This window comes from Coenobita brevimanus, chromosome 12, assembly GCF_032717465.1.
Source record: "Coenobita brevimanus isolate Jiangsu-jjx chromosome 12, ASM3271746v2, whole genome shotgun sequence".
NCBI classification, from domain to species: domain Eukaryota; kingdom Metazoa; phylum Arthropoda; class Malacostraca; order Decapoda; family Coenobitidae; genus Coenobita; species Coenobita brevimanus.
This window is the reverse complement of record NC_136965.1, coordinates 774,393-797,326: the sequence shown is the minus strand read 5'-3', so window position 1 is coordinate 797,326 and position 22,934 is coordinate 774,393. Positions and strand designations below refer to the sequence as shown.

General features: G+C 40.5%; 2 protein-coding genes across 2 annotated transcripts; one reads left to right on the top strand and one right to left on the bottom strand.

The window, feature by feature from the left end:
* Positions 1-1,227: 1,227 nt before the first annotated feature.
* Positions 1,228-5,262, bottom strand: epsilonCOP (coatomer subunit epsilon). Its single transcript, XM_080282911.1, has 6 exons — positions 5,167-5,262; positions 4,437-4,600; positions 3,521-3,673; positions 2,716-2,851; positions 1,989-2,213; positions 1,228-1,815 (listed from the first exon to the last, which is right to left on the bottom strand). Exons 1-6 carry the CDS (start codon positions 5,260-5,262, stop codon positions 1,699-1,701), a joined length of 891 nt encoding a protein of 296 aa, XP_080139037.1. The 3' UTR covers positions 1,228-1,698.
* An 865-nt stretch (positions 5,263-6,127) lies between these two features.
* Opa1 (Opa1 mitochondrial dynamin like GTPase) lies at positions 6,128-22,395 on the top strand. Its single transcript, XM_080282902.1, has 23 exons — positions 6,128-6,156; positions 6,890-6,965; positions 7,470-7,661; positions 7,895-8,039; positions 8,572-8,700; positions 9,603-9,656; positions 10,847-10,927; positions 11,896-12,009; positions 15,513-15,703; positions 16,085-16,204; positions 16,668-16,823; positions 17,206-17,331; positions 17,505-17,735; positions 18,037-18,182; positions 18,332-18,493; positions 18,985-19,172; positions 19,654-19,868; positions 20,296-20,435; positions 20,705-20,822; positions 21,203-21,409; positions 21,563-21,656; positions 21,898-22,008; positions 22,314-22,395. The coding sequence occupies exons 1-23, from the start codon at positions 6,128-6,130 to the stop codon at positions 22,376-22,378; spliced, it is 3,090 nt and encodes a 1,029-aa protein (XP_080139028.1). The 3' UTR covers positions 22,379-22,395.
* The last annotated feature ends 539 nt before the right edge of the window (positions 22,396-22,934 follow it).

The window sequence follows — 22,934 nt, the reverse complement described above, 5'->3', positions numbered from 1 at the left end:
GCGTTCTGCATCAACCCCTGCTTGAATGATGATGCTGGTGTTCTGCCCCGCCGTGTTCCCCTGGAGTGGCCATCCCCTTCATGTGATCTGCGCCTGGAGAGGTCCTCGTCCTCATCTGGTCTGCGCCTGGAGAGGTCCTCGTCCTCATCTGGTCTGCGCCTGGAGAGGTCCTCGTCCTCATCTGGTCTGCCCCTGGAGTGACTGTCCTCGTCCTCGTGGTGGATCTGCTGTGCTCTTTACTGCTGATGGCAGTTTCATCTCCCATGACTCCATCTTATTGTATCACTTGTATTTTTTTGGTTCAGAATATATATTTTTTTTTATTTCCATTTATTTTGGTTTATTTATCTTACTTTTTTATTTAACTGACTTTCAAATATATTAAGGTTAACATACATACTGAACTCTAGTATAAAAAAAAAAAATCGTTATTTGGTAAGTTTATTGATAAAACTTAAACATTATGAAAATAGAAATAAACAATGGAAAAAAATAAATAAAAATAGAGCAAAAAAAAACTGCAAAAAATGGGAAAAATATTGTCTGTATTTCCTGCTTCCTATGATCTCCAGTCTCTCAAACGCAGTGTGTCCAGGCATCTCGAAATGATCGGATCTTTAATTTGGCTCTTGTATTTTTTTCCTCTTGGAAGGAACAATTTTGCTGGCTCACAGCCTTTGGTTTCTTCTTCCTCACATTAAAGAAAAAAAAAAAAAAGTATAGCCACCTATATGGGATAAAGATGTCTGCCAATAGACAGACTGATAGATACAGATTTATAGTGTGTTTTTGTGTGTGCTTTGAGTTTTTTATTACAGCACACTCAAGTGTTGGCCTAATCAGTACTGTAGCTAATTATTCTCCTTATTACAGCCTCTTCCACCCACACACACACAACCAAAAAAAAAAAAAAAAAAGAAAGGCACATTTCCTGTATCCAAAATATTGGGTATGAACAGAATAAAAGATTAAAAAGAGTTTTTTAGTTTTATTAAACAAATCCTCTGACCTTGTAACATTAAAAGTTCAATGCAAAGACAGGGAAACAGAGCAGATAATGTATTTTTGGGGGGCGGACAATAATTTATACTCTGAAGGAAAAGAATCTATCCATTTCTGCATTGCATTTCAGATGAACCTGCAGCTACAATTAGTACTACATCAAAATCAGCCCTAGAACCTCCTGGAAAAAAAAAAAGTGAACACCCTGTATAAACTTCAATCAACATTCTTCAACATTCTTCAACAGTCATGAAGGGGAATGCCTTCATGCAGTGGCACTGACATAACCAAATGATTTTGCTACCTGGTTCAACAAACATCTCTGAACTCCCTCCCTATCCCTTCAAAGGAGGTTTGCAGAGTTGGCTGGGTTTATGTTCACATGAGGCTTGGGCCACAACAACTTGGAAAATAAACCATCTACCTGTCTACAACCAAAAGCTTAATCCCAATAGGTGTGGCCACAAAAGAATTTCCTCCATGTCACCCAGTCCTCTGCCATCAGACTACCCTCTTACAAACTCAAACCCACCTCTTACAAAATAAAATTCAATCACTCTATGTGATTCACCTCCATGTCACCTTGTCTTTTACCATCGGGTTGCCCTATCTTCAGCTCATACTTTTCTTTTACAAAATAAACTTCCATCAATCTTCTGTACAGTAAATAAGAGAGAGAGAGAGAAAAAAAAAAATCTAAGCTGCATACTGTTTGACAAGTCTGTTGAATTCTTCTTCCTTGATCTTGATGTCTTCAACAAACTTATGAGTCTTGTGATCATCTCTAAGTTGAGCCAAGTACCGACTGGCAACCTGGAAAAAGTAATAATGATTAAAAAATATTCTTACAATTAAAAAAATGCAGATTGTTATTCTTATAAGATGGAGTTAAAATTCCATATCTGTTGTGAATATATTATCCTCTTATGTAAGCTACACTGTATATATTTTTTTCCTATGGCTAAGTGTGCATGCACTAATCATACCTCCTGTGGTTTAGCAGTGTGGTGAGCCAAGACCATAAGATTGATCAGTGTGTCAGGATTATTGGGATCCTTGTCTAATGCCTCCTGCAGTGCGGCCTCAGCTTCCTCATACTTGCCCTGCCCCAAGAAGCACACTGCCTGTCCATTCAGCAGGACTGGTGTGCTCATGTTTTTGTCCACCAGCTCTTGGAAGATGTAGTATGCATCCTGAAGTTTCTCACCACCCTGAGGGGGGGAAAAAAAAAAAAACGGTTTTACATCTTTTATATCCCTTTCCACAGTTTGACATCTCTTTTCCACATAACCTGAGGGTGCTGGAGAGGAATGTCTTCATGTGGTGGCACTTACAGACCTAGGTAGTGTAGCTGTTTGGTTATACAAATGTTCCTCACCTCCCTCCCTATCCCCCCAAATAGAAGATGGTCTGGGGGAGATGGGCAACTTCAGCCTACAGTCTACTGGGTTCATGATTCCGCTGAACAATTTGCTACAACTACAGGACTACTGCTAGTACTACATAGCATGGGTGATACAGGTTCACCTGATAACATTCCTCCACCCCGCTCTGTTTTATACCAGCTCTCTTGTAATACTTTTTACATTTGATGCTCAAATATTTGCAAATGCATGTTGAAGCTTCTTCCCACCCAATGGAGGACAAAGGTAAGGTGTATTTAAAACTAGAAAGTCATCAGGTGGATTCAAGGAGTAAATCTATGATACTTACTGTGGCAATGTGTGTCCATGCTTGAGCCATCTGGGTGAGTGTAGCATCATCATCTTTTTCCTGCAGTGTTTTCAGTTCCTTCCGGGCAGCATCAGGACGCTCCATTTTTAGGTATGTCTGCACCATCAAGGCACGGCTGGAAGAAAATACGTGAGAACAGTAAGACATAATTATCACTGTCCTCTTCCTGGTCTCTTTTCTCACCTAAAGATGGAGTGAGGTAGGCTCCAGAGGCCAAGAATTATCAACAACATGCCCAATTAAATGCACTACTCTCATTCAAGTCCTCACAATCCTGACTCCACTCCACTGGAATAACCAACCTACATCTTTCTCACAAGAAAGATAAGTCTAACATTTATTTATAAATCCCTTGAGTTCAGTGGCATTTAACCTAATTCTTGCAACCACCAAGCGTGAGCTGGGGAGAGCAGACTGATGGTAGAGGACAGAGTGGTAAGGGAACACTTTGTCTGTGGCTGCAGATAAATACAGTAACTATACTAAATTTACCACGACTTGGCCTTAATTTTTGTCTTTTTGTGGCTTATTTCACATAGCTCAGTGACAGAAAATACAGTGCTTCACCCCTGCATTCTTTTTAAAGCACTTCTTTTTGACTAGCATCATATTTTAATGTTAATCTAACCCCACAACTCTGTATTCAAGAAGAAGAAACAGCCATTTTAGGTCAAGTTATAGTAAAAGGAGTATAGACAAATATAAGTAATGGATCCCTGTACAGTACTGTACTATATGAGTTCAAGCACATCTTCATTAAGCAAACATAATTCCAGATCCTCACCACTCAAGTGCATCTGACTGATTCAGGACCCTTAGAGCACCCTCATAATTCTCCTCATGGCAGTAGATGGTTGCCGCCACAACCAAGAGAGCTGTGTTGGTTAGGTCCACACTCCCACTCAGCTCAGACTCAAGTTCATTCACCACTGTCGTCCTGGAAGAGATGTGAAAAGGACATCAGAGATTAATTTAATTTATAACAGCTTCAACATGCTTAGATGAATTGGCCTTGGTCACCTAAAGGCAGATTCCCACACTTCTTGATCTGTTTCAGCCTATCTCTGTTCAGTCCCTCATTCCTGGAGTCACACACTATCACAAAAATGAAGCCATAAAATGTTAGGCTTGAGTAACAACAATTGCAAAAAAAAGAAGAGTATTGCAGGTTCCATTAGGCATTCACCACATGGAAAGGTTGACTAGGAATATATGCTGAGTAAGGTGGAGGGAGACTAAAGATGAACCAAAAGGATGGGTTGAACAAGTATATGGTAGAAGGGGGTGTGATCTGATGAGCAAGCAGCCTGGTTGCTGAAGACTTGATGACATGGAGGCGATACATTTGTGGCCACCCCTTCTGGGTTTAAAACACCTGGCTACAGATAGACAGATGGACAAATAGAAGTCTGAGTGATAGTAATTAAAAAAATAAAAAAAACTGCTTCCATTATGCATCCAGTAACCATCTTCCATTTCCCTTCACTTGGCTGATATTTCTGTCCTTTTGTGGCTTACTTCATGTAGTGCAATGTAAGAGAAAAAATATATATACATGGCTATAATTATATCCCTTCCATTGCACTTTTTCATGACTAGCATCATATCCTAGTATCACTATCATGTTACAACTCAGTACTGAAAATGAGATGGTAATTCTAGACCAAATATGAGTAAGAAGGGCACACAGTAGTTCTCACCTGTTGCCCTGACTCTGTAAATATCGAGCCAGCAGTTTGAGGGCCTGAAGGGGTGGGGGCGCTGATGGCTTAATTTCACTCTGAACCACACCATATTTCCGCTGGCCTATCAGCGCTCGGTACAGGAACACATCTCGCTCTTGTCGAAGCTCAGGTGTGCTTGGCTGAAAAGATAGAGATGCAGTAATTTCAGGTTCAATTTTACACTCCCACTCTAATAAAATGTCAGTTAATATTTGATGCCAGCGGAGAATGAGTGGCTGACTAGAAAAGAATACAGTTTGTGAGTGCGATGAACGGGGAGATCAAGGACGAAATGGAGGGATGGAGTGGATATATGAGGGAGGGGGGTGTGAGCTGGAGGAAAGGCAGCCATATGGCACAAGACAAAGTGACAGGGAGGCAGTTTATTTGTGGCGATCTCTTACAGGATTATGGAATCTGGCAACAGATGAACAAGACTACAAGTTCAAGTTGCTCCTCTGCAGGAAACCACCTTCCTTCTGGGAGGTTGGAAAATGGTTTAGAGACGTTCGTATAGCCAGGCAGTGGAGCCACCAGGTTATATCGGTGCCACCTCATGAAGGCGTGTCTCTCCAGCCAAATTTACCCGGTAAATTCTCCTCCCAAAACCAAACACCTTGCAATCCTTCTGAAATTACTGGTATATAAACCTACAAGACCACCCTTTCCTTTTGACTTTTACATGGCTGATACAACAGCTTATTACCTGTAGTTTCTGTGCCTCATTGATGCAGTGTTGATAGTTTCCAATATAAAATGAGTTCTTAACCTCGAACAGCTCATCCACATCCTGATTTGCCATGTTGACAGCTACCAGGTTCACCAACATGACACGCCCATCATACTTTCTTATTAATATTGAACTGAAGTAAATATGGATCCATGGCTAACTTTTTATTGCTTTTTATTTAATTAGTATTTTGGTTCTTAAATTTCTGTTTCCAGCATTAGTTCATTGCTTTGATGTTGGTTTTGTATACTAGAGGAATGTTGGTATGCCTGGTAGCAGACGTGTCTGTGGTGTCATTCTCATAGGAAAGAATGAATGATAATGGATTGTATCATGAATATTCTTAACTTTAATTGATATGGAGAACTATCATTAAAAGATATGCAGTTGATTAGCTTTACAGAAACACGTAACATTGTCTGCCCTTATTTACTTATCTTGTAATGGAGTCTCATCAAAACTGCACCCAAGGAAAATACCACACAAGACAATAGGAAGGAGAAATAAGGTCAACCAGAAGCTTTATCAAGTTTTATAAATGAATTGCTTTGCTGACAACTATTTTTTATTAGTAGCTTCCACTTTGTATGATTGTTTATCTGATTTGTTTGTAGTACCTTTCTTTATATTTACAAATAAAGCAGGAATCCAGCCTATCCAAGCAGTAGTTAGCACTCATATAATTGTGAATATATTGCTTTTCACTTTTAAACAAAAATAGAAACTAGGTAATCGACTTAGGTTTTGTTAGAGAAATATATATTGTTTTAAGTAAGCTAAAAATATTGTTGTAAAGTTGAGTCTTTTGAGATATCTTAATAAAAAATATATAATGGAATCCTGTTTTAACTTAATGCTCCGGCCGTCAGCTGCTGGGATCGGCTGAGGCTTCTTGGGGATCAATTACTGATGTGTTATTACATTTATACTGTGGAAAATGCTTAAATTACTGAAAGGAAGATACGGGTTAGTGACAATAATAAATTTAAAGCTTTTTACATGGAATAACAGCATTGCTATTATAGTTAAAGCCAGGAATTCCATGTCGCACTGTTATCTGCTTCTTGAAGTATTTGGGATGATTATTACACCAGTTGATTTAATTTAGCAATACAGTATAGTGGGGTACATATTTTATAGACCCTTGGAGGGATGGTGGTAGATCTCTCAGGTCTGAACACACTGTGGTTTATGAGGAAACATACAGGTTGTAGTTCAAGTCAGAGGCTAGGGTTTTTATCGTTACAGAATTCTTTTACTTTATTTTAGGACAATATATGCGAATGAGATGGAGAGAAAGGGGAAGGGGGGAAGAGAGAGACCAAGGTTGAGATAGAATGGAAAGATATATGAGAGGATGGTGTGAGTTGGAGGGAGGGCAGCCAAATAACTAAGGACAGGGTGATGTTGAGGCAATTTGTTTGTGGCCACCCTTTATGTGAATAAGACCACTGACAATAGATAGGTAGATTAATATATGCATTTAATTATTTATCATACTATATATCTATCTATATATATATATTATTTATGTGAACACTATCATCAGCATAGGTCAGTCTCATAGCCTTTTGATCCCTGCGCTTCAGAGGGGACCAGATCAGATCGGCAGTTTTTTTACTTTTTTTCTAGGGAGGGGGCAGTAGTTTTGTAATCTATATTGTTTAGTAAATATTTATGCTGTTTCATGTTATTACAGGTATGTGGTGCGAGTAGTGGGGGTGAACCAGTCTAGATGGGCTAGGCAGAAACTTAAAAGCAGCAAGGATCCTTCTGTAAGTGCCTGCTGTATCCTTGTAATTATCATCATTGTCGTCAGCTTCACCTTTTTAGTCATCATCATCATCATCATCATCATCATCATTGTCACTGTCATTATCATCATCCTAACTTCTTTTCCCACCATAGGACAGGGTGTGATGAGTCTGAGGAGCAAGAAAAAAAATTGAGGGAGAAATAATCAGCATCATACCTTAGCAAATGAACCACATTCTTGTTCACTCACCATTCAAGCTAAATTAAGCCCTCACAGTTCAGATTCTCTCTCCCAAAGTGATATATGGTAGTCTGAATAAGATACAGAATATTTCTTTGTGTAAGGTGATGTTTGCTGATGCTTATTGTATTGGTATTACTGGAGGGATGGTGCAGAAAACAGCAGAGTGAAGGAATACTATCAAGTGAACATATCTGACGCTCACTACATGGAAAACTTATGCTGATGCTGACCTGAACTGATGATGATGATGATGATTTACCTGATACCATTTCTTTTGTAGATGGTGCCAGTTATACGACACTACTCATCCCTGCGGTCAATGCCAAGCCCCTTGCTACGTATCTCTGGCCCCAATTATGCCATGCCGGCCCGAGGCATTGGTATGGTCATTGCTCGAGTCTTGCGGGGGGCACTGAAGATTCGTTATCTCCTGCTGGGGGGGAGCATTGCTGGTGGCAGTGCTCTTGCTAAGGTATGCAATAAGTATTATAGAAAATTACAGTACAGTACTGTATTTAATAATACTGTAGTTATATTAAGATCCCCTGTTACACTTGAATATTGTACTTTTCCCGTAATAGAGCAGTTCTTTGATGCATGTAAGGAGATCAGAGTTTGACCTTTATGCTGTATACTGATGTAGTACACCCAGCCTAACTTATCTCACCCTAACCCTAACCTAGCATAACCTGTCATACCCCACAGACATACGAGCAGTGGAAGGAGGCACTGCCTGATACAAAGTTCCTAGAGGACCTGATGCCCAGCCAAGAAGACATGGACGCCATCAGGTCTTCATTGATATCCTTTCGGGACAGAATTAAAGATGCTGTTCCGGATTTCACTCTAGGTGAAAAAATGGATGAAGTATAGTAAAACCTCTTCAAGGTAGACTTCTTTGAAAGCATACAAGTAAAATGACACAGACATTGTCAAAGTCAGTAAACACAGCTCTGAGCAGGGTGCCAGTCATGGGCCTGGAGACTTTCTGTACTGATTGATTAGTTGCTCTTTTTTTCTGGTTGAATAAAACTCTGTCTAAGCTTTTTGATTAGTGAAAAATGAATTGGTATACTGGTAAAGTGCTAAATTTCAGGTACCTACCATATGATAAACTTGCTGGAACTTGTTGAGGACATATGTCCCCCTAATTATTCTGTGTTACCATCATTTCATATTGAATGTTGAGCTATAAGAAGAGATTAACACTGGAATATGTTGCTAGTCACAAATAGTTTCTGTTGAAAGGTTGTCAGTTCTTAGTCTTCCCATATTCTGCCAAGGAGATATGAAAAATATGTTGCAAAAAGATGAAAAACTCTAGTTAATAATGAATGAACTATTCTTGACAATCCAAAACTTCAAATGTGCCAATTTCACAGACCCCAAACTAAAGGAGGCAGGTGAGGAACAGTACAACCAGCTGGTCTTGTGGTTCCGACAAAGGTTGGACGATGCCATCAGAGCAGCCGAGGAGGAGAAAGCAGATAGCTCATCTTTGTTTTCCGATGGTGAGCGTCATGAAGCTGTTTGGATGGATTTTGTGTGAAGGAGTGCATGATGAGTTTGGCATTCCTCTTTTTGTTAATAGTTGTTGGATTGATTCTGTCTGGTTGGTAATTATGAAGCTACATGTGGAAAGTGTACCTGTGAAATGGAGCTGAGATTCTTGGGACTTGCATGGTGAGTGTATGAGTGTGTGGCTCAGCATGTTGTTGGTAACTGAGTGTATCTGTTGATTATTTTTTCCCACTATAAGTTTTGTTTATTAATTTATGTAGTTATTTATTTATTAGATGATACCTCACCCAACCTGTGGGTTGGGAAAGACAAGATGGAGTGATGATGAAGTAACATTTGTATGGAAGAAGTACTTTAGTATTATTTTTGACCTCATCCCTGACTTTAATAAAAAATTGTCTATATATACAGTATATCCCATATATTGCTGTCATGTGTGTTGTGGAGATGGCTCAGTTTGCCGCTATGATGAGTGAAAACATTTCAGCCACTTCATGAATTAGCTATTTATCAACCCTTTTATCAGTGGATGTAAAGAGAAGATAATATGAAGGAATAAAGGGGTTATGGGAAGTGAATATAATGCAGGGTAGATAGTGTTACCACTGCCTGAGCTCTTCCCTCAACACATAAGAAGTGGGATGCATAATACTGTACATGGACCACCCTATGTACAGCAGGTATCCAGCTTAATTAAGGCTTAAATTTGTCAAGACTGTGCAATATGTTTTTTATTGTAAAATAGAATTAATCAAACACTGTAAAACAATAATACTGATACTCCAGCCAGTCCTTAATTAGGAGCTGTGTTACTTGTACGTTATTTTTTCATTTTTGTCTGTCATGACCACATTCCTCACCCACACATGTTCACTTCCCTTCCCTTCTCCAGGTGAAATCCTTACACTGTCGGGGGTGGCTAGTTCCCTCACCTCATTGGCTGAAGGTGTGTAGAATTCAAGATTGATGTAATTTATGAGACAGTAGCACTTGCTAAAAAGTGTCACTGGGAAGGATCTATATTAATTTAAAAGATTTGGGGTTTTCACAATTTACCACTTTTCTCTCAGCGCCTTTTGGTAAAAACTTTCTTTTCATCATAATTTGCAGCACAGTAATTATACACTTAAGATGTTCACCCTTCCCTAAAAGCACTTTTCAGCAGTTATTCAGTGATGATAATGTTAATAGTGACTGATTATTTTTAAAAATTCACCTTAGGATTGGAGCTAAAAGTGTGTGCCACCATCTTCTAACATTAGTGCATTGGGATCAACAAAATCTACACTTTGAGCAGTAAACAAGCTCTCTTTTCATCAAAGACTGCATGAAGCAGCAAATACACTAGTCCTATTACTCCCAGAAGCATTAAACATCTGTTATCAGATTATAACTTTACAGTTGAAAGTCTTGCATTCTGCACACATCTCAAAACAGGACGTTGTGTTGGTCATGCAGTGTTATTTTTTATTTGGTGGCCTGGGAAGTGTGTGCTGGACTTCAGGAGCAGATTTTTGAGCTAAGTGAAAAATGCTATATCAGCATTAATCCAATTCTCAGCTGTTATGGAGCTTCTGTTACTGCTAGCCTTATGGGTGAATTATAAGGGAGGTGAATTTCACCCTGAGCATCATCAGTAATTGTAACTTCGTAATGAGGAGAATTGGACCCATGGTGATATGGGTTTTAGTACTCAAAATTAGCCCAACAACAGCTTCCTGAAGTTTATATACATATTTTTCCAGGACACTGTATGCTGTTCCACCTATTTTCCTTAAAGCACCTAAAAAATCTTTGGATTATGTTGTTTGTTTATATATACAGTAATTCTATCATTATGACCTCATTAGCAATACCTGCTCTTTCGTCATTGAAGGTGATATTGTACGGAGAAAAATGCATGATCAAAGACATTGCCTAGTGTTGCTGATAGTTGGCTGATAGGATATATTTATGTTTATGTATCCGTCATCCAAACCTGTATAGCCCCATCAGGAGCATAGGGACCCTATGCTAGGCTGAATGCATTGTATTGTGTGATTCTGCCATTGAAATACAGGGAATAAGCTGTAGAGTGTCCATCATCCACACCAAGTTAAGGCAAATGAACTTTAGTCACTAATGTTGTTTTTTCAGACTTTTCATCAGATCTCAAACAGCATGCAGTGTCCTTCACCACAATGGGATCGACAGCTGAGAAAGAGAGGGAGAAGGCAGGTAGGTTATGTGGGAGATCTATTTTCTTTCCTTCCTTCATTCTGTTTTTCTTTCTTTCTTTCTCTCTTTTTATTATCATTTTATTTATTTTTTTAATAGGGTGGTATTGGAAAGGGATACCTTCATGTGGTTGCACTGGTAGTACCAGGAGGTTTCATTGACTTGTTGTTTAAACATCCCTCATTTCTCCCTCTTAGAGCAGAATGGTGGACTGCAGCTCCAATCTGCAGTCCACTGGGTTCACATTCAGTTGGGCCAGAAGCCATAGCAACGGCAGTGATGATTAGGTAATGAGATGTTTTTCTCCTAACTCTTCTGTCCTTGGGGATTGTAGCTTTAGAGATTTTGTAACACCTTTCTCTTTAGCATTTAATTCAGCACATTTCACTTCAGTAATCGATTGTGTGTGTTACTGATGCAAACTATGCCTCTGTGTTAAGGTAGATAGTTTGTATCTATAGCTTCATGGCTGTATCAGTGCTGCCACATGAAAGCATCCCTTTCCAGATGTGTGATGTAAAGAGCTGTGTTGTTGTGCCAAGGGAAGATGGTCCACTAAGTCTTTTAGAGATGTGTTGCAAAACATCATAGGTACAGAGGCAGGGAACAGCTTGAGGATTTAAGTTTAATTAAAACAGAGCATTTTTATTGCTTACAGTTCACTAAATCAGGGCAGTTATATTGCACAATTTTCATTAAAACAGCAATCTTATAGCATAAGCTAGAAGTCTGTTTTTTTCTTACTAAAATCTGTACTGTAGTCAGCATGTCATCCTAGTGAGCATCCCAAGCTTCATTATGTGAGTTTGACTGTACAGTAGTTTTAAATGTTAAGTTGTATGGGTTTGTGTCTTAAGGGCTGCCAGCTGTCTGAGTTTGAGAGGCTGGCTTGTACAGTTAAGTTAGTATATAAGTACATATATTAAGGGCTGCTGGCTATTGTTTTCCATGGACCGACCCTCCTGCAGACCTGCTCCGCTTAAGACTGACCCAAGTAGAGGCTGAGCTTCAAGAAAAGACCAAAGAGCTTTCCAACCTGGCCTGTGACTATGATGATTTGAAAAAGAAAATCCATTCCAACGGTCAGTCTTGTTTATACGCGGGTCCTGGGGCTGCAAGCTTTGTGCACTTAGAGGATAAGCTAGAGCATTGGTCCTCTTTGTTTTTTTCTGTTTTTCACCCTATGGATCTATTTTATTTTGTTCTTTTTTTTTCTGCAGTGTACTTAATCAGGAGGCAAAGCTGCTGATTTGTCTAAAGGTGTTATTATTTTTATTGTAATGTAGACTAGTTCTTTTTTTTTTAATGGATAATGGAATTTTTTTTTCATCCCTTTTTTGTGCTCCAACCTTATTTAGAAGGCATAACTAGTGCTGTGCTGAAAGATTTTTTTTTTTTTTTTTAATCATCATCCAGACCTCCATTCCCACCCTAGGACAGGATGATGAGTAGCAGCGTTCAAACAGCCCAAGTTTGCACAGTCCAATGGGCCACACTTTCATTCACTCATCATTCAAGCCTCTGGAATCCTGGCTCTGTCTGATACGTCAAAACATTCGCCACATTCTGTAGCTTCACATAAACATAGCCGATAGAGTCAGTCCAAACGCTGTCACATTAAAAAGGGGTGCCAAATCCCTAATCATGCACTTCTTCTCACTACATTTATCCAGCCAGCTTGATCTCTTGTCAGTCCCTTAGCCTCACCAACTCCCATACCTCTCTTCCTTACACACTCGTCCACCATATCACTCTACCATCTTCTTGGCCCACCTTGCCTCCTCCCTCCTGCAAATTCTCTTTGATATACATTTTTCACCACTCTATTGTTATCAATTCTCTCCACATGACCCAACCATCTCAGTACACTGTCTTCGATTCTGGTGTACGCACATTTCCTCACTCCACATCTTTCACTAATGACATTATTTTGTATCCTATCCACTCTGTGTACACCACATACATTTCTCAGCAGTCCCATCTCCACTGTTCTCACTCTTGACTTTTCATTTTCATGCCACGTCATAGTCTCACAACCATATTTTAAAGTTGGCACTAGCACTCCTTCATGTAAGCCTCGCACAGCTGCAACACTCAAGCCTCTGTTTCTTATCAAGGCTTTCATAGCACCAGCTACTTTCCTTCCTTGTGTCACCTTACTTTCCACTTCATTTGTGCATTTTCCTCTCTTTTTCTATCACTGTACCAAGGTATTTGAACTCTCTCACCAATTCCATTCACTGTAGCATCACACTGGGAGTCATCTTCTCTATCAGTAACCATCACTTTATTATTTAGGGGCATGAATGATGAGTGAATGGAAGCATGGCCCATTTAATTGGGCAAATTTGGGCTGTCTGGACATTGCTACTCCTCACCCTGCCCTAGGATGGGAAAGGAGATCCAGATGGTGCTGATGATTTTTTTTTTTCCCCACAGCATAGGTCCTCTTCTTTTTTTCTGTTTTATACACTGTGAATTTGTATTTACACTCTTGAAACTCACTTATTTTATTAGGTATCGGATGTTTCTTTTTTTCCTAGCAGTTTCCAGCAACTGTTGGGAGTACAGTAATTAGCTGGTATTGGCATCTGGTTTCGCTTTCAGTTCATAGAAATCATCAGTTATACCTTGACCAACCCTCAAAGAAAGCACAGCATCATTTTTTTTTTTTTTATGTTAGGTTACTTTACTTAGAAAACCTAAGTGATGCTCAGTAATGTCTTTTTTACTGTACAGTATTTTAATTTCCTTTACTTTCTACACCCACTGTAAGATGAAAGTATGATGGGGACGATGTTTTATTTGGGAGATGGAGGATACCGTGTTCTTCCACAGGGCAAAATACCGTGATCTATGTATGCCTCTCACATTGCATAGGCTTGGCTAGGTTGACAACACTATCAGTGCACTGTCAACATGGAAAGAAGCAGAAAACAATAAAAAAAAACAGTTTAAAAATCCTAAGAAAGCAGGAAAAACAAGAGGGCCTATGCTTTAGACTTAACTGTTTGGGGACTAATTGTTTGGTTTTGTTCTGAAATTGTCTTGATTAACTGTGGGGGAGGTTTGATAGTTTAGTTTAGTTCATTCGTTCCAAATCAGGATTACACTGGGCCATGACACACCTGTCCACACTTGCCCATACTCCCGCACTCTAATCCCAGCATCTGTAACTATAGCTCTGACAGTTGATGGAGTTAGAGTAGTAGTAGCCCCAGGCTCATCTGAATGTGAACTCAGTGGACTGCAGGCCAAAACTGCCATTCTTCTGCTTTCCACAATCCTCTTCAGGGAATAGGGAAGGGATTGAGGGATGTTTGTATAACTGGTCAGCACCGGCACCCAGTCATATCAGTCCCTCCACATGAAGGCATCACCTGGCATGAGAGTTAAGAGCAAGGAAGTATCGGGAAGTGTGGATATGTGTGATTCATGGCCAAGAGTAATTTTAATTTTGGAATAAACTGTAGTGGTGGTATTTTCATTGGTTAATGAGGCTGTTTAACACCTATTTCTGCATACTGCATGTTAATAATCCATTGTGTGTACTTTAAGCAGTCCATTACTGTATTAAAATGATGTCGATAACATACAACATTAAGAGGCAATATGAAAAATAAACTGGAAAAGAAAAGGTGTTAGTAAGTGTCCTAACTGGACAAGAATACTGCCCTAGATCATGCTTAAAAGGCTGCAAGAGGACTTCAGTAAAGACTTGAAATGCATTGATATACTTGTCACACACAATGACAGTTAAATTTATTACAGTACATGTACAGTACTGCCTGCAAGTTTGTACTGGGTTTAGTATTTTGAATCTGAATGACAGATGTACAAACAGGTGGAATGTACTAAATGCATTTTTTTTTTTTTTTTATACTCTTACCTCCTGCAATACATGATGCAACTGTTTTGTTGCATACTGTCTGTCTATGGCCAGACACCTTAATCCTGAAAGGGGTGGCCACAGAATAATTGCCTTCACGTCACCCTGTCCTCTGCCATCAATTTGCCCTATCTCCAACATACACCCCCTCTCTCACATATTCCTTGCCACCCCATTGCTCCATCTCTGTGTACCAGTTGGTATACTGTATGTGAAATGAGATCAAGGATGCTGTGTGCTGATGTAGTACATTAGTCTCATTGCCATCACCGACTTTGTAGATGCTTGGTGGTCTAGTGAGTTAGGGCACTCCAACCAGGTCTTATGCTGAAGGGTGGTTGAAGTTTGTTTCTCTCATTATGCTGTTATTCCCAACACAAAGGGTGGTCAGGGGTAAAATATCTACCTTCCCATTCGCATTCCTTTGTTTTCACTGCCACAGTTGCCTTGAATGGTACAGTCTCCTGTAGACTTGAACCTGGTGGACTGCAGGCTGAAGTTGACCATCTCCTGCAGTGCACCAACTTCCTGTGGGGTTTGGGAAGCACCAGCCCCATTTGGTTATGTTCTTTGATCTATCAGTCTCATATGTCACTCATTCCCATCCTTCCACTCTTCTCTTCCTTCCTTCCATCAATTTCCTTTCCTTCATGCTCTCCTCTGTATTTACTACCTTTCCTAACTCTACCTCAACAGAGACCATCCGTGAGAAATACGAGAGCTTGCAGGAGGAGTTAATGCAAGTTCAGCTCAAGTACCAGAAGGAAGTTGAACGTTTAGAGCGAGAGAACAAGGAGTTACGGCGTTCACTCATGCTGAAGGCGGGTGAAAAATCAGCCTCACATGAAAAAAAGATCAAGAAGTCCCTGATTGATATGTACTCTGAGGTAGGTATTAATGTGGTCAAAAGAATGTATAAAAGAGAAAAATGAAGTCCTGTACAGTGCAGTTAATGTATCAAGTTTCTTGTGGTACTGGAGAGAGTTGCCATCACATGGCACCAATGTAGCATGGTATTGCTGTTGTCGATTTATATAAATGTCCCTCAGTTCCTCTCCTGTCCTCTAAAAGAGATATGGTGAATTGTCAGAGTAGGGCAGCTTCAACCTGCAGTCTACTGGGTTGATGTTTCAGAAGGTCATGGAGGAACAGCTATTAATACTAATACTAATACAGAATTTATTGAACTTACGGTGGTAAGATGTGTATTTATGTTCCAAAATTTATTCAATTTTCTGGTGGTAAAGTTTGTATTTGTGTGTTTGTAGGTGCTTGATGAGCTGTGTGACTACGACAGCAGCTACGACACCCAGGATCATCTGCCTCGTGTGGTGGTGGTGGGGGATCAGAGTTCCGGAAAGACCTCTGTCTTGGAGATGGTTGCACAGGTAACTGAAGTCAATTTGTTTTCACCTGATGGAACTGGGCCACTTCCATAACATGAATACCACGTTGTGGTTGCTTGAATTTCGATGAACCTTACTTATAAGGTAAGAATGAGTCTCCTTGGTTACTATAGAGCATTTACTCTAGCCTGATAAAGATTCCTAACCCCTTCCGACTTGGTTGATGGCCAGGTGTAGTGAGAGTGGAGGATCAGTTTAGTATCCAAAATGACTCATTCCTGCCTCATGACTAAGACTTATTAAATTCATGTAACCAAAGCATAGAACATAAGTTGTGAGATTGGTCCAGTTCCATTACATGATAATACCTCCTACAGTATAATGCTTCCTTTTTTCTTCTTTACTTCTTCATTTTCTTTTTTATCTCACTGTCTTTGGGGTAGAGCAAGAGTTACAGTGAAGATGATTATATATTTTTAACCATACAACCCCTCGTCTTTGGCAGGCTCGTATTTTCCCTCGTGGTGCTGGTGAGATGATGACGCGAGCGCCTGTGATGGTGACTCTGAGTGAGGGGCCCTACCACATTGCCTCCTTTAAAGACTCCACCAGGGAATTTGACCTCACCAAAGAGTCCGAGTTGGCAGAACTGCGGAAAGAGGTGGGTTTACTTTTCTGTTATAAAGGTGCTGGATAGGGACACCTTCACGTGCTGGCACCAGTATAACCAGATGATGTAGCCAGCTGCACAGTTGTACCAGCATCCCTCAGTCCCCTCCATACCCCCTGAAACGAGGATGGTGGATTGCAGGAGGGCAGCTTCTCTATCCATATGAACTTGAGGTGACAACAGCATCTTAATCAGTGTGTTTTAATTTTGCAGTTCCTAAATTGTTCCAGCAAAAGAGATTATACCCGCATATTGAAGCCATATCTTCACTGTAAGGCATAAGCACAACTTCAGAATATGTGTCATCCATACCTTTGATATATCTACCACACTCTTACCTCTTCTCCATTTTCTCTCACTTATGTGCCAACAGGTGGAGCTTCGTATGCGCAACAGTGTGCGTTCGGGTCGTACGGTGAGCCATGAGGTCATATCAATGACTGTGAAGGGACCCGGACTGCAGCGCATGGTATTGGTTGATCTCCCTGGCATCATCAGTGTGAGTTGATAGTTCATTTATTACTATACAGAGAAGCATGATATTGTCTGAATTATACTGTAGTCAGTTGTGCCTTCAAATGTAGGATTTGTATGAATGTGTTCTTCTGTAAATTAGACTCTCTCTCAAAGGCCTTCATTAGTAACATACCTTGCTTGTTTCATCTTGTACAGACAGTAACATCTGACATGGCATCTGACACCCGTGATGCCATTCGGACCATCTCAGAGCAGTACATGTCCAACCCCAATGCCATCATTCTCTGTATCCAAGATGGATCCGTTGATGCTGAGAGGTCCAACGTTACGGATCTCGTGAGCCAGATGGACCCTGGCGGAAAGCGTACCATTTTCGTCCTGACTAAAGTTGATATGGCAGAGGAAAACCTGACAAATCCAGACAGGGTGAGGAGGGTTGTTATTATTATTATTATTATTGTTGTTGTTATTACAGTGTTATTATTATTCCTCTGCCTTCCCACTCACCAAAATACTATTCTCATCCACCGTTTCCATCCATGCCATATAAGGTCTCCCTCTACCATCATTACACTCCTCTCTTACTCTCATTAACACTCCTTTTCGTCCTCCTTCACTGTCTCAAGCATTCCTCTTCCTTTAGTTTCTTTTGCCAGTGTATACTGCTCCACTCTCCTCCATACCACATAAAGTCTTCATCTCGCAACATTACTCTTTTCACCCACAGATACGCAAAATCCTAGCTGGCAAGCTGTTCCCAATGCGAGCTTTGGGGTACTTTGCGGTGGTGACTGGACGCGGCAGTAAAGAAGACTCAATACAAACTATTAAGGATTATGAGGAATCTTTCTTCAGGAGCTCCAGAATTTTCAAGTAAGTTAGGAAGAAAAAAAAAGGAGACAGAGAGAGAGAGGCTGAGAAGTTGATTTAATGTATGTTTTATTTTTATATGTTTAGTGAGTATATACAGGGGTGGTTTAGTGGGCAGGTGTGACATTTTGTAACCCTGTTTCTCTGTGTAGGGGTGGTGTAGTGAGCAGCCACCAGTGTACAACAAGGAACCTGAGTCTGGCTGTTTCTGAATGTTTCTGGAAGATGGTGAGGGACACGGTGGAGCAGCAGGCAGATGCGTTTAAGGCCACACGATTCAACCTGGAGACAGAGTGGAAAAACAACTTCCCAAGGTCAGTCATTAGACCTGTAGCACAGCTCACACATTTTGGCTTCATCCAGACCCATTGCATACTAGCCTGGGTGGGTGTGGGCCAAAGTTTTTTATTGCTGTAACCCATACAAGTGGCCTCACTGGACAGAACTGGATACAAACAGGTGTATTTCATCGCTTTAACCCGTACTACTACTCCCACTGGATGTGGATGGGTGCAGATGTAAATCTCCGTGGGTTACAGTGATGTGGAACTCCCACCTGCAGTCAGCAAGCATTTGGTGTGGATGTGGCTTAGGTTAGTGGTATTGGCAATCCAGATGTAGTAAGATGTGGGATTTATAAGTGAACTTAATAGAATATGTAGGATTTATGAATGAACTCTATACAAACTGTTGTTTCTGGCTGGATAACATATGCAAATTTGGCAGTATTAATGTTCTGAAGTTGGTTGTAGGAGTGTGGTGGATTTGTATTTACTGTACTATATACTTCTTGTTACTGCTGAAGGACACGTGAGCTGGACCGTGATGAACTGTTTGAGAAGGCACGGGGTGACATTTTGGATGAGGTGGTGAATTTGTCGCAGGTGTCACCCAAGCAGTGGGAGGATGCACTCTCTGCGCGACTGTGGGAAAAGACCGTCACTTACGTCTTTGAGAATATTTACCTTCCAGCCGCTCAGACCGATAGTTCAGGTACAGTATATATTTTGCCCATCTGTCTGTCAATCACTACATGAAACTGTTTTGGATTCTGTGAGACATGTGACCACACTTGGCCCCAGTCAGGTGCAAAGGTCAGTTTTTAGGACATCCATGCATTACACGTCGGAACAGTTATTATTAGTAGTAGTATTTTTTTTTAAGAGGGACAAAGAGCCTGTATGACCAAGCAGTAACCAAGATGGTATAATGTGTGGCTGTGATTGTGTTTGCTGTATATATGTCTGGCAATTTTAAGATCTATTTAAAGAAGTTTGGACGGGCTTAGTGTTGTCGTTAAAGGTGACAACGGGGAAAGTTGGAAAAAAAAATTACGTACCGGTATGTTCTTTTGTTTGTGTATCACATAATTTCCATAACACAGTGCGATGTTTGAGCAAGTGTCATGTTCCGTAAAGGTGAATTTACAGTACTGTATTCATATTTGAGCTCTCCCTTCTGTTGTATTCCCCAGGCACGTTCAACACCACAGCGGACATCAAGTTGAAGCAATGGGCCGACCAGACTCTGCCAAGGAAGTGTGTGGAGGTTGGCTGGGAGACGTTGGAGCAGGAGTTTCGTAAATTCTTGGAGCGCGCCAAGGCCTCACGGGACCATGACACACTATTTGACAACCTGAAGGCGTGTGTGGTGGATGACGCCATGAGGAGACATGAGTGGGAAGATAAGGTAATGATAATGAAGATTCAGTAATAATATTAGTCTATCTATTTATCTATTGCCAGATGCCTCAATCCCGTTTGGGGTGGCCACAAACAAAACGCCTCCACGTCACCCTGCCCCCGCCATTTCACTGCTCTGCTCCCAACTCACACACCCCTCTCTCATATACCTCTCCACCCCTTCCCTCCATCTCATCCTCGGCCTCCCCCTCCCTCTTCCCCCTTCCACCTCACTCACATACATTCTCTTCATCAGCCTTTCGCCCTCCATCCTCTCCACATGGCCAAGTATTAGTAATGACGATAATACTGTATTCATAAAAATTATAACTAATAATAATTGTAATAATAATAACAAGAATGAGGGATTGATAACAAGAAAAGTGTGCATAAAGACATTCTAGTAATGCTTTGTTTAACTGTCTCCTTCTCAGGCAGCCGATGTGCTGCGTGTGATACAGCTCAATGCCCTGGAGGATCGTTCAGTTAGTGACAAGCAGCAGTGGGATGCTGCATGTAAATTCCTCGAGGATTCAGTTAAGGAGAAGCTGGGGACTACAGAAGGAACTTTGAGGTTGGTCTTGCATACCCATTTTTGATTGTGTAAGGCTGGAGCGAAGATGATGATGATGATGATGATGATAACGATGTAAAGTTGAGGACTAATGTTGATTGATAGCATGAAGTGGCTGTATATTGGTGCTTGAAGAGATGCCTTCAGGTGGTGACACTAATATAACTGGGTGGTGGGGCTGCCAAATTGTAAATATATCCCCCAGTCCTCTCCTGGTCTTTGTACTTTGTTAAAGAGCGCTGACACAGTATAAATGCTACATCCTATAGGGAGATGATGGGTCCAGGTACAAAGGAGCAGTGGCTGTATTGGTGCTACCCCACTGATGACCAAAAGAAGAGAGCTGCTGTTAAGAGTGAACTGGAAAAGTTACTCATCACGGACTATGTGAGTAACCGTTGAAGTTTTTAAGTTATTATGATTGAAGAGTTGAGACGAAGGATGGGATTTGAATATATTGGAGCTGTCATGAGGAGTAGATTGAGATGGTCTGAGCATATGGAGAGAATGGTGAATGATAACTGGGTGTGGAGGGTGTGAGGTGTGAACATTGAGGGTAGAGTTGCAAGACTGACTTGCGATGAGGCCACAGAGTGTGACCTCAGAGATAAAGGGCCGAGTAGAGAGAAATTCATTGGATGTTAGTGTCCATGTAGCATAAGCCCCATGCAAAATGTGGGTGTACTTTAGTAGAAGTTGAGTTGTTATGATGATGACGATGATGTTGATGTGTGCAGCATGTGTATTTACCCATCTTCTTTCCCCAGACGCACAAGAACACACTTACATATGACGAGGTCACAGCCGTGCGCAAGAATGTTCAGTCTGCGGGGCTGGAGGTGGATAATGAATTCATCCGAGAGACATGGCACCCAGTCTACCGCCGGCACTTCCTCCGTCGTGCCCTAGCAAAGGCCTATGATTGCCGCAAAGCCTTCTATGCTTACCACCAGGGACTTGAGGGTGAACTGGGGGTAAGTTGCCATAAAGTTGCAGTAAAGTTGCCATTGATTCATTGTTAAATTGCCATAGATTTGCTTTAAAGTTGTAGCAGATGTTCACACTGTCTAAATGATGATGATAATGATGATGATGATGATGATTACTATTCTCCATTGCCATTCCAGGTTGAGTGCAATGATGTGGTCCTGTTTTGGAGAATTCAACAGATGATCAAGATTACAGCCAATGCTCTCCGCCAGCAGGTTATGAACAGGGAAGGTATGATCATCTCTTGCTTCTTACTTCATTGCCACTGGTCTTCTGCCAAGCTAATTTTAGAACCATAGTTATGAAGAAGTGCTGTGGGAAGTTTGTAGAACCATATTCTCTTTTTTCATCACTAAGTTATGTAAAATAAGCTGCAAAAGGATGAACATTTGATCTAAGTTAAGATAAATGAAGTGTAGAATATTCTAGCCCAAGTTAAGGCAAATAAACTATAGAATGTGTTACTCCACAGCTCGGCGCCTTGAGAAGGAGATCAAGGAGGTGCTGGAGGAGTATGGGTGTGATCGGGAAAAGAAAGAACAGCTGTTAACTGGACGCAGGGTTATGTTGGCAGAGGAACTCAGTAAGTGATTCTTTTGATAATATTAATAGTGATACTATTAGTAGTAGTAGCAGTGTTAGTAGTGGTTGTAGTAGTACTGTTAGTAGTGGTAGTAGTAATAGTAGTAATCATAATCATATATATACAGTATATATATACCCGGTATATATATATACAGTATACATATACCCGGTATATATATATTTTAAGTTCCAGCTCTTCCAAAGGTACAGTACTCACTAGCTATGATGATGATTATAATGATGACGATTGTAACTGCTCCCTGAATTTTGTTAATAATTTTCATATACCTTATTTTTTTGCAGAGAGAGTGAGACAAATTCAAGAAAAACTGGAAGAATTCATCCATGCACTGAATGCTGAAAAATGAAGGGCAGTGTATCCCCCATCTCGTCATAACTTTGGTAAGATAATGTATTGTTATGGTAGCTTGAGACCAAATGTAGTAACCTTCTAGCACTTTTCTGAGTACAGTACTTTGATATTGGCTACTCTAAAGACCATGTAGTTTTGTTTGCCTTGGAACCTAGAATTAAAATATAGCCTTCTCAGTCCAGTGATGTAAAGCGTGCCCTCATTTTATGACCGGCATGTGTTTTTGGAAGCCAGTCGTGCACCGAGTGATTGTGTATCATCTTTTACATTTGATGATCATGTAATGAGAAATCAGGCGTCATAGTGATCTTATAAGTGAAAAAAATAGCACGTAACAAGAATTCAAGGGCCACAGCAATCATATAAGTGAAATAGCTATCATATAACGAGAAGTATAAGCGATCGTATGTGCAAGAAAAAAAAATCGTAAATTGTATAAATGATCCAAAACTCTTTTTGACTGTATAAGCAGATGCTTATAAATCAAGCAGTCAGTGTAAGAAGGATGTATTATACTTTCTTTTTCTCTTCTTCCTATCTGCAGACAGTTT

Bases quoted from the DNA above. Each gene is read 5' to 3' on its own strand.
- epsilonCOP (XM_080282911.1), bottom strand. From the start codon at position 5,262: ATGGCAAATCAGGATGTGGATGAGCTGTTCGAGGTTAAGAACTCATTT. The intron at 2,852-3,520 runs GTGAGGATCTGG...ATTTTCTTCCAG, and splicing joins CAGTCAGATGCACTTGAGTG to CCGTGCCTTGATGGTGCAGA. The intron at 2,214-2,715 runs GTAAGTATCATA...TCCCCCCCTCAG, and splicing joins CATGGACACACATTGCCACA to GGTGGTGAGAAACTTCAGGA.
- Opa1 (XM_080282902.1), top strand. From the start codon at position 6,128: ATGCTTAAATTACTGAAAGGAAGATACGG. The intron at 19,173-19,653 runs GTACAGTATATA...TGTATTCCCCAG, and splicing joins CGCTCAGACCGATAGTTCAG to GCACGTTCAACACCACAGCG. The intron at 21,657-21,897 runs GTATGATCATCT...GTTACTCCACAG, and splicing joins GCAGGTTATGAACAGGGAAG to CTCGGCGCCTTGAGAAGGAG.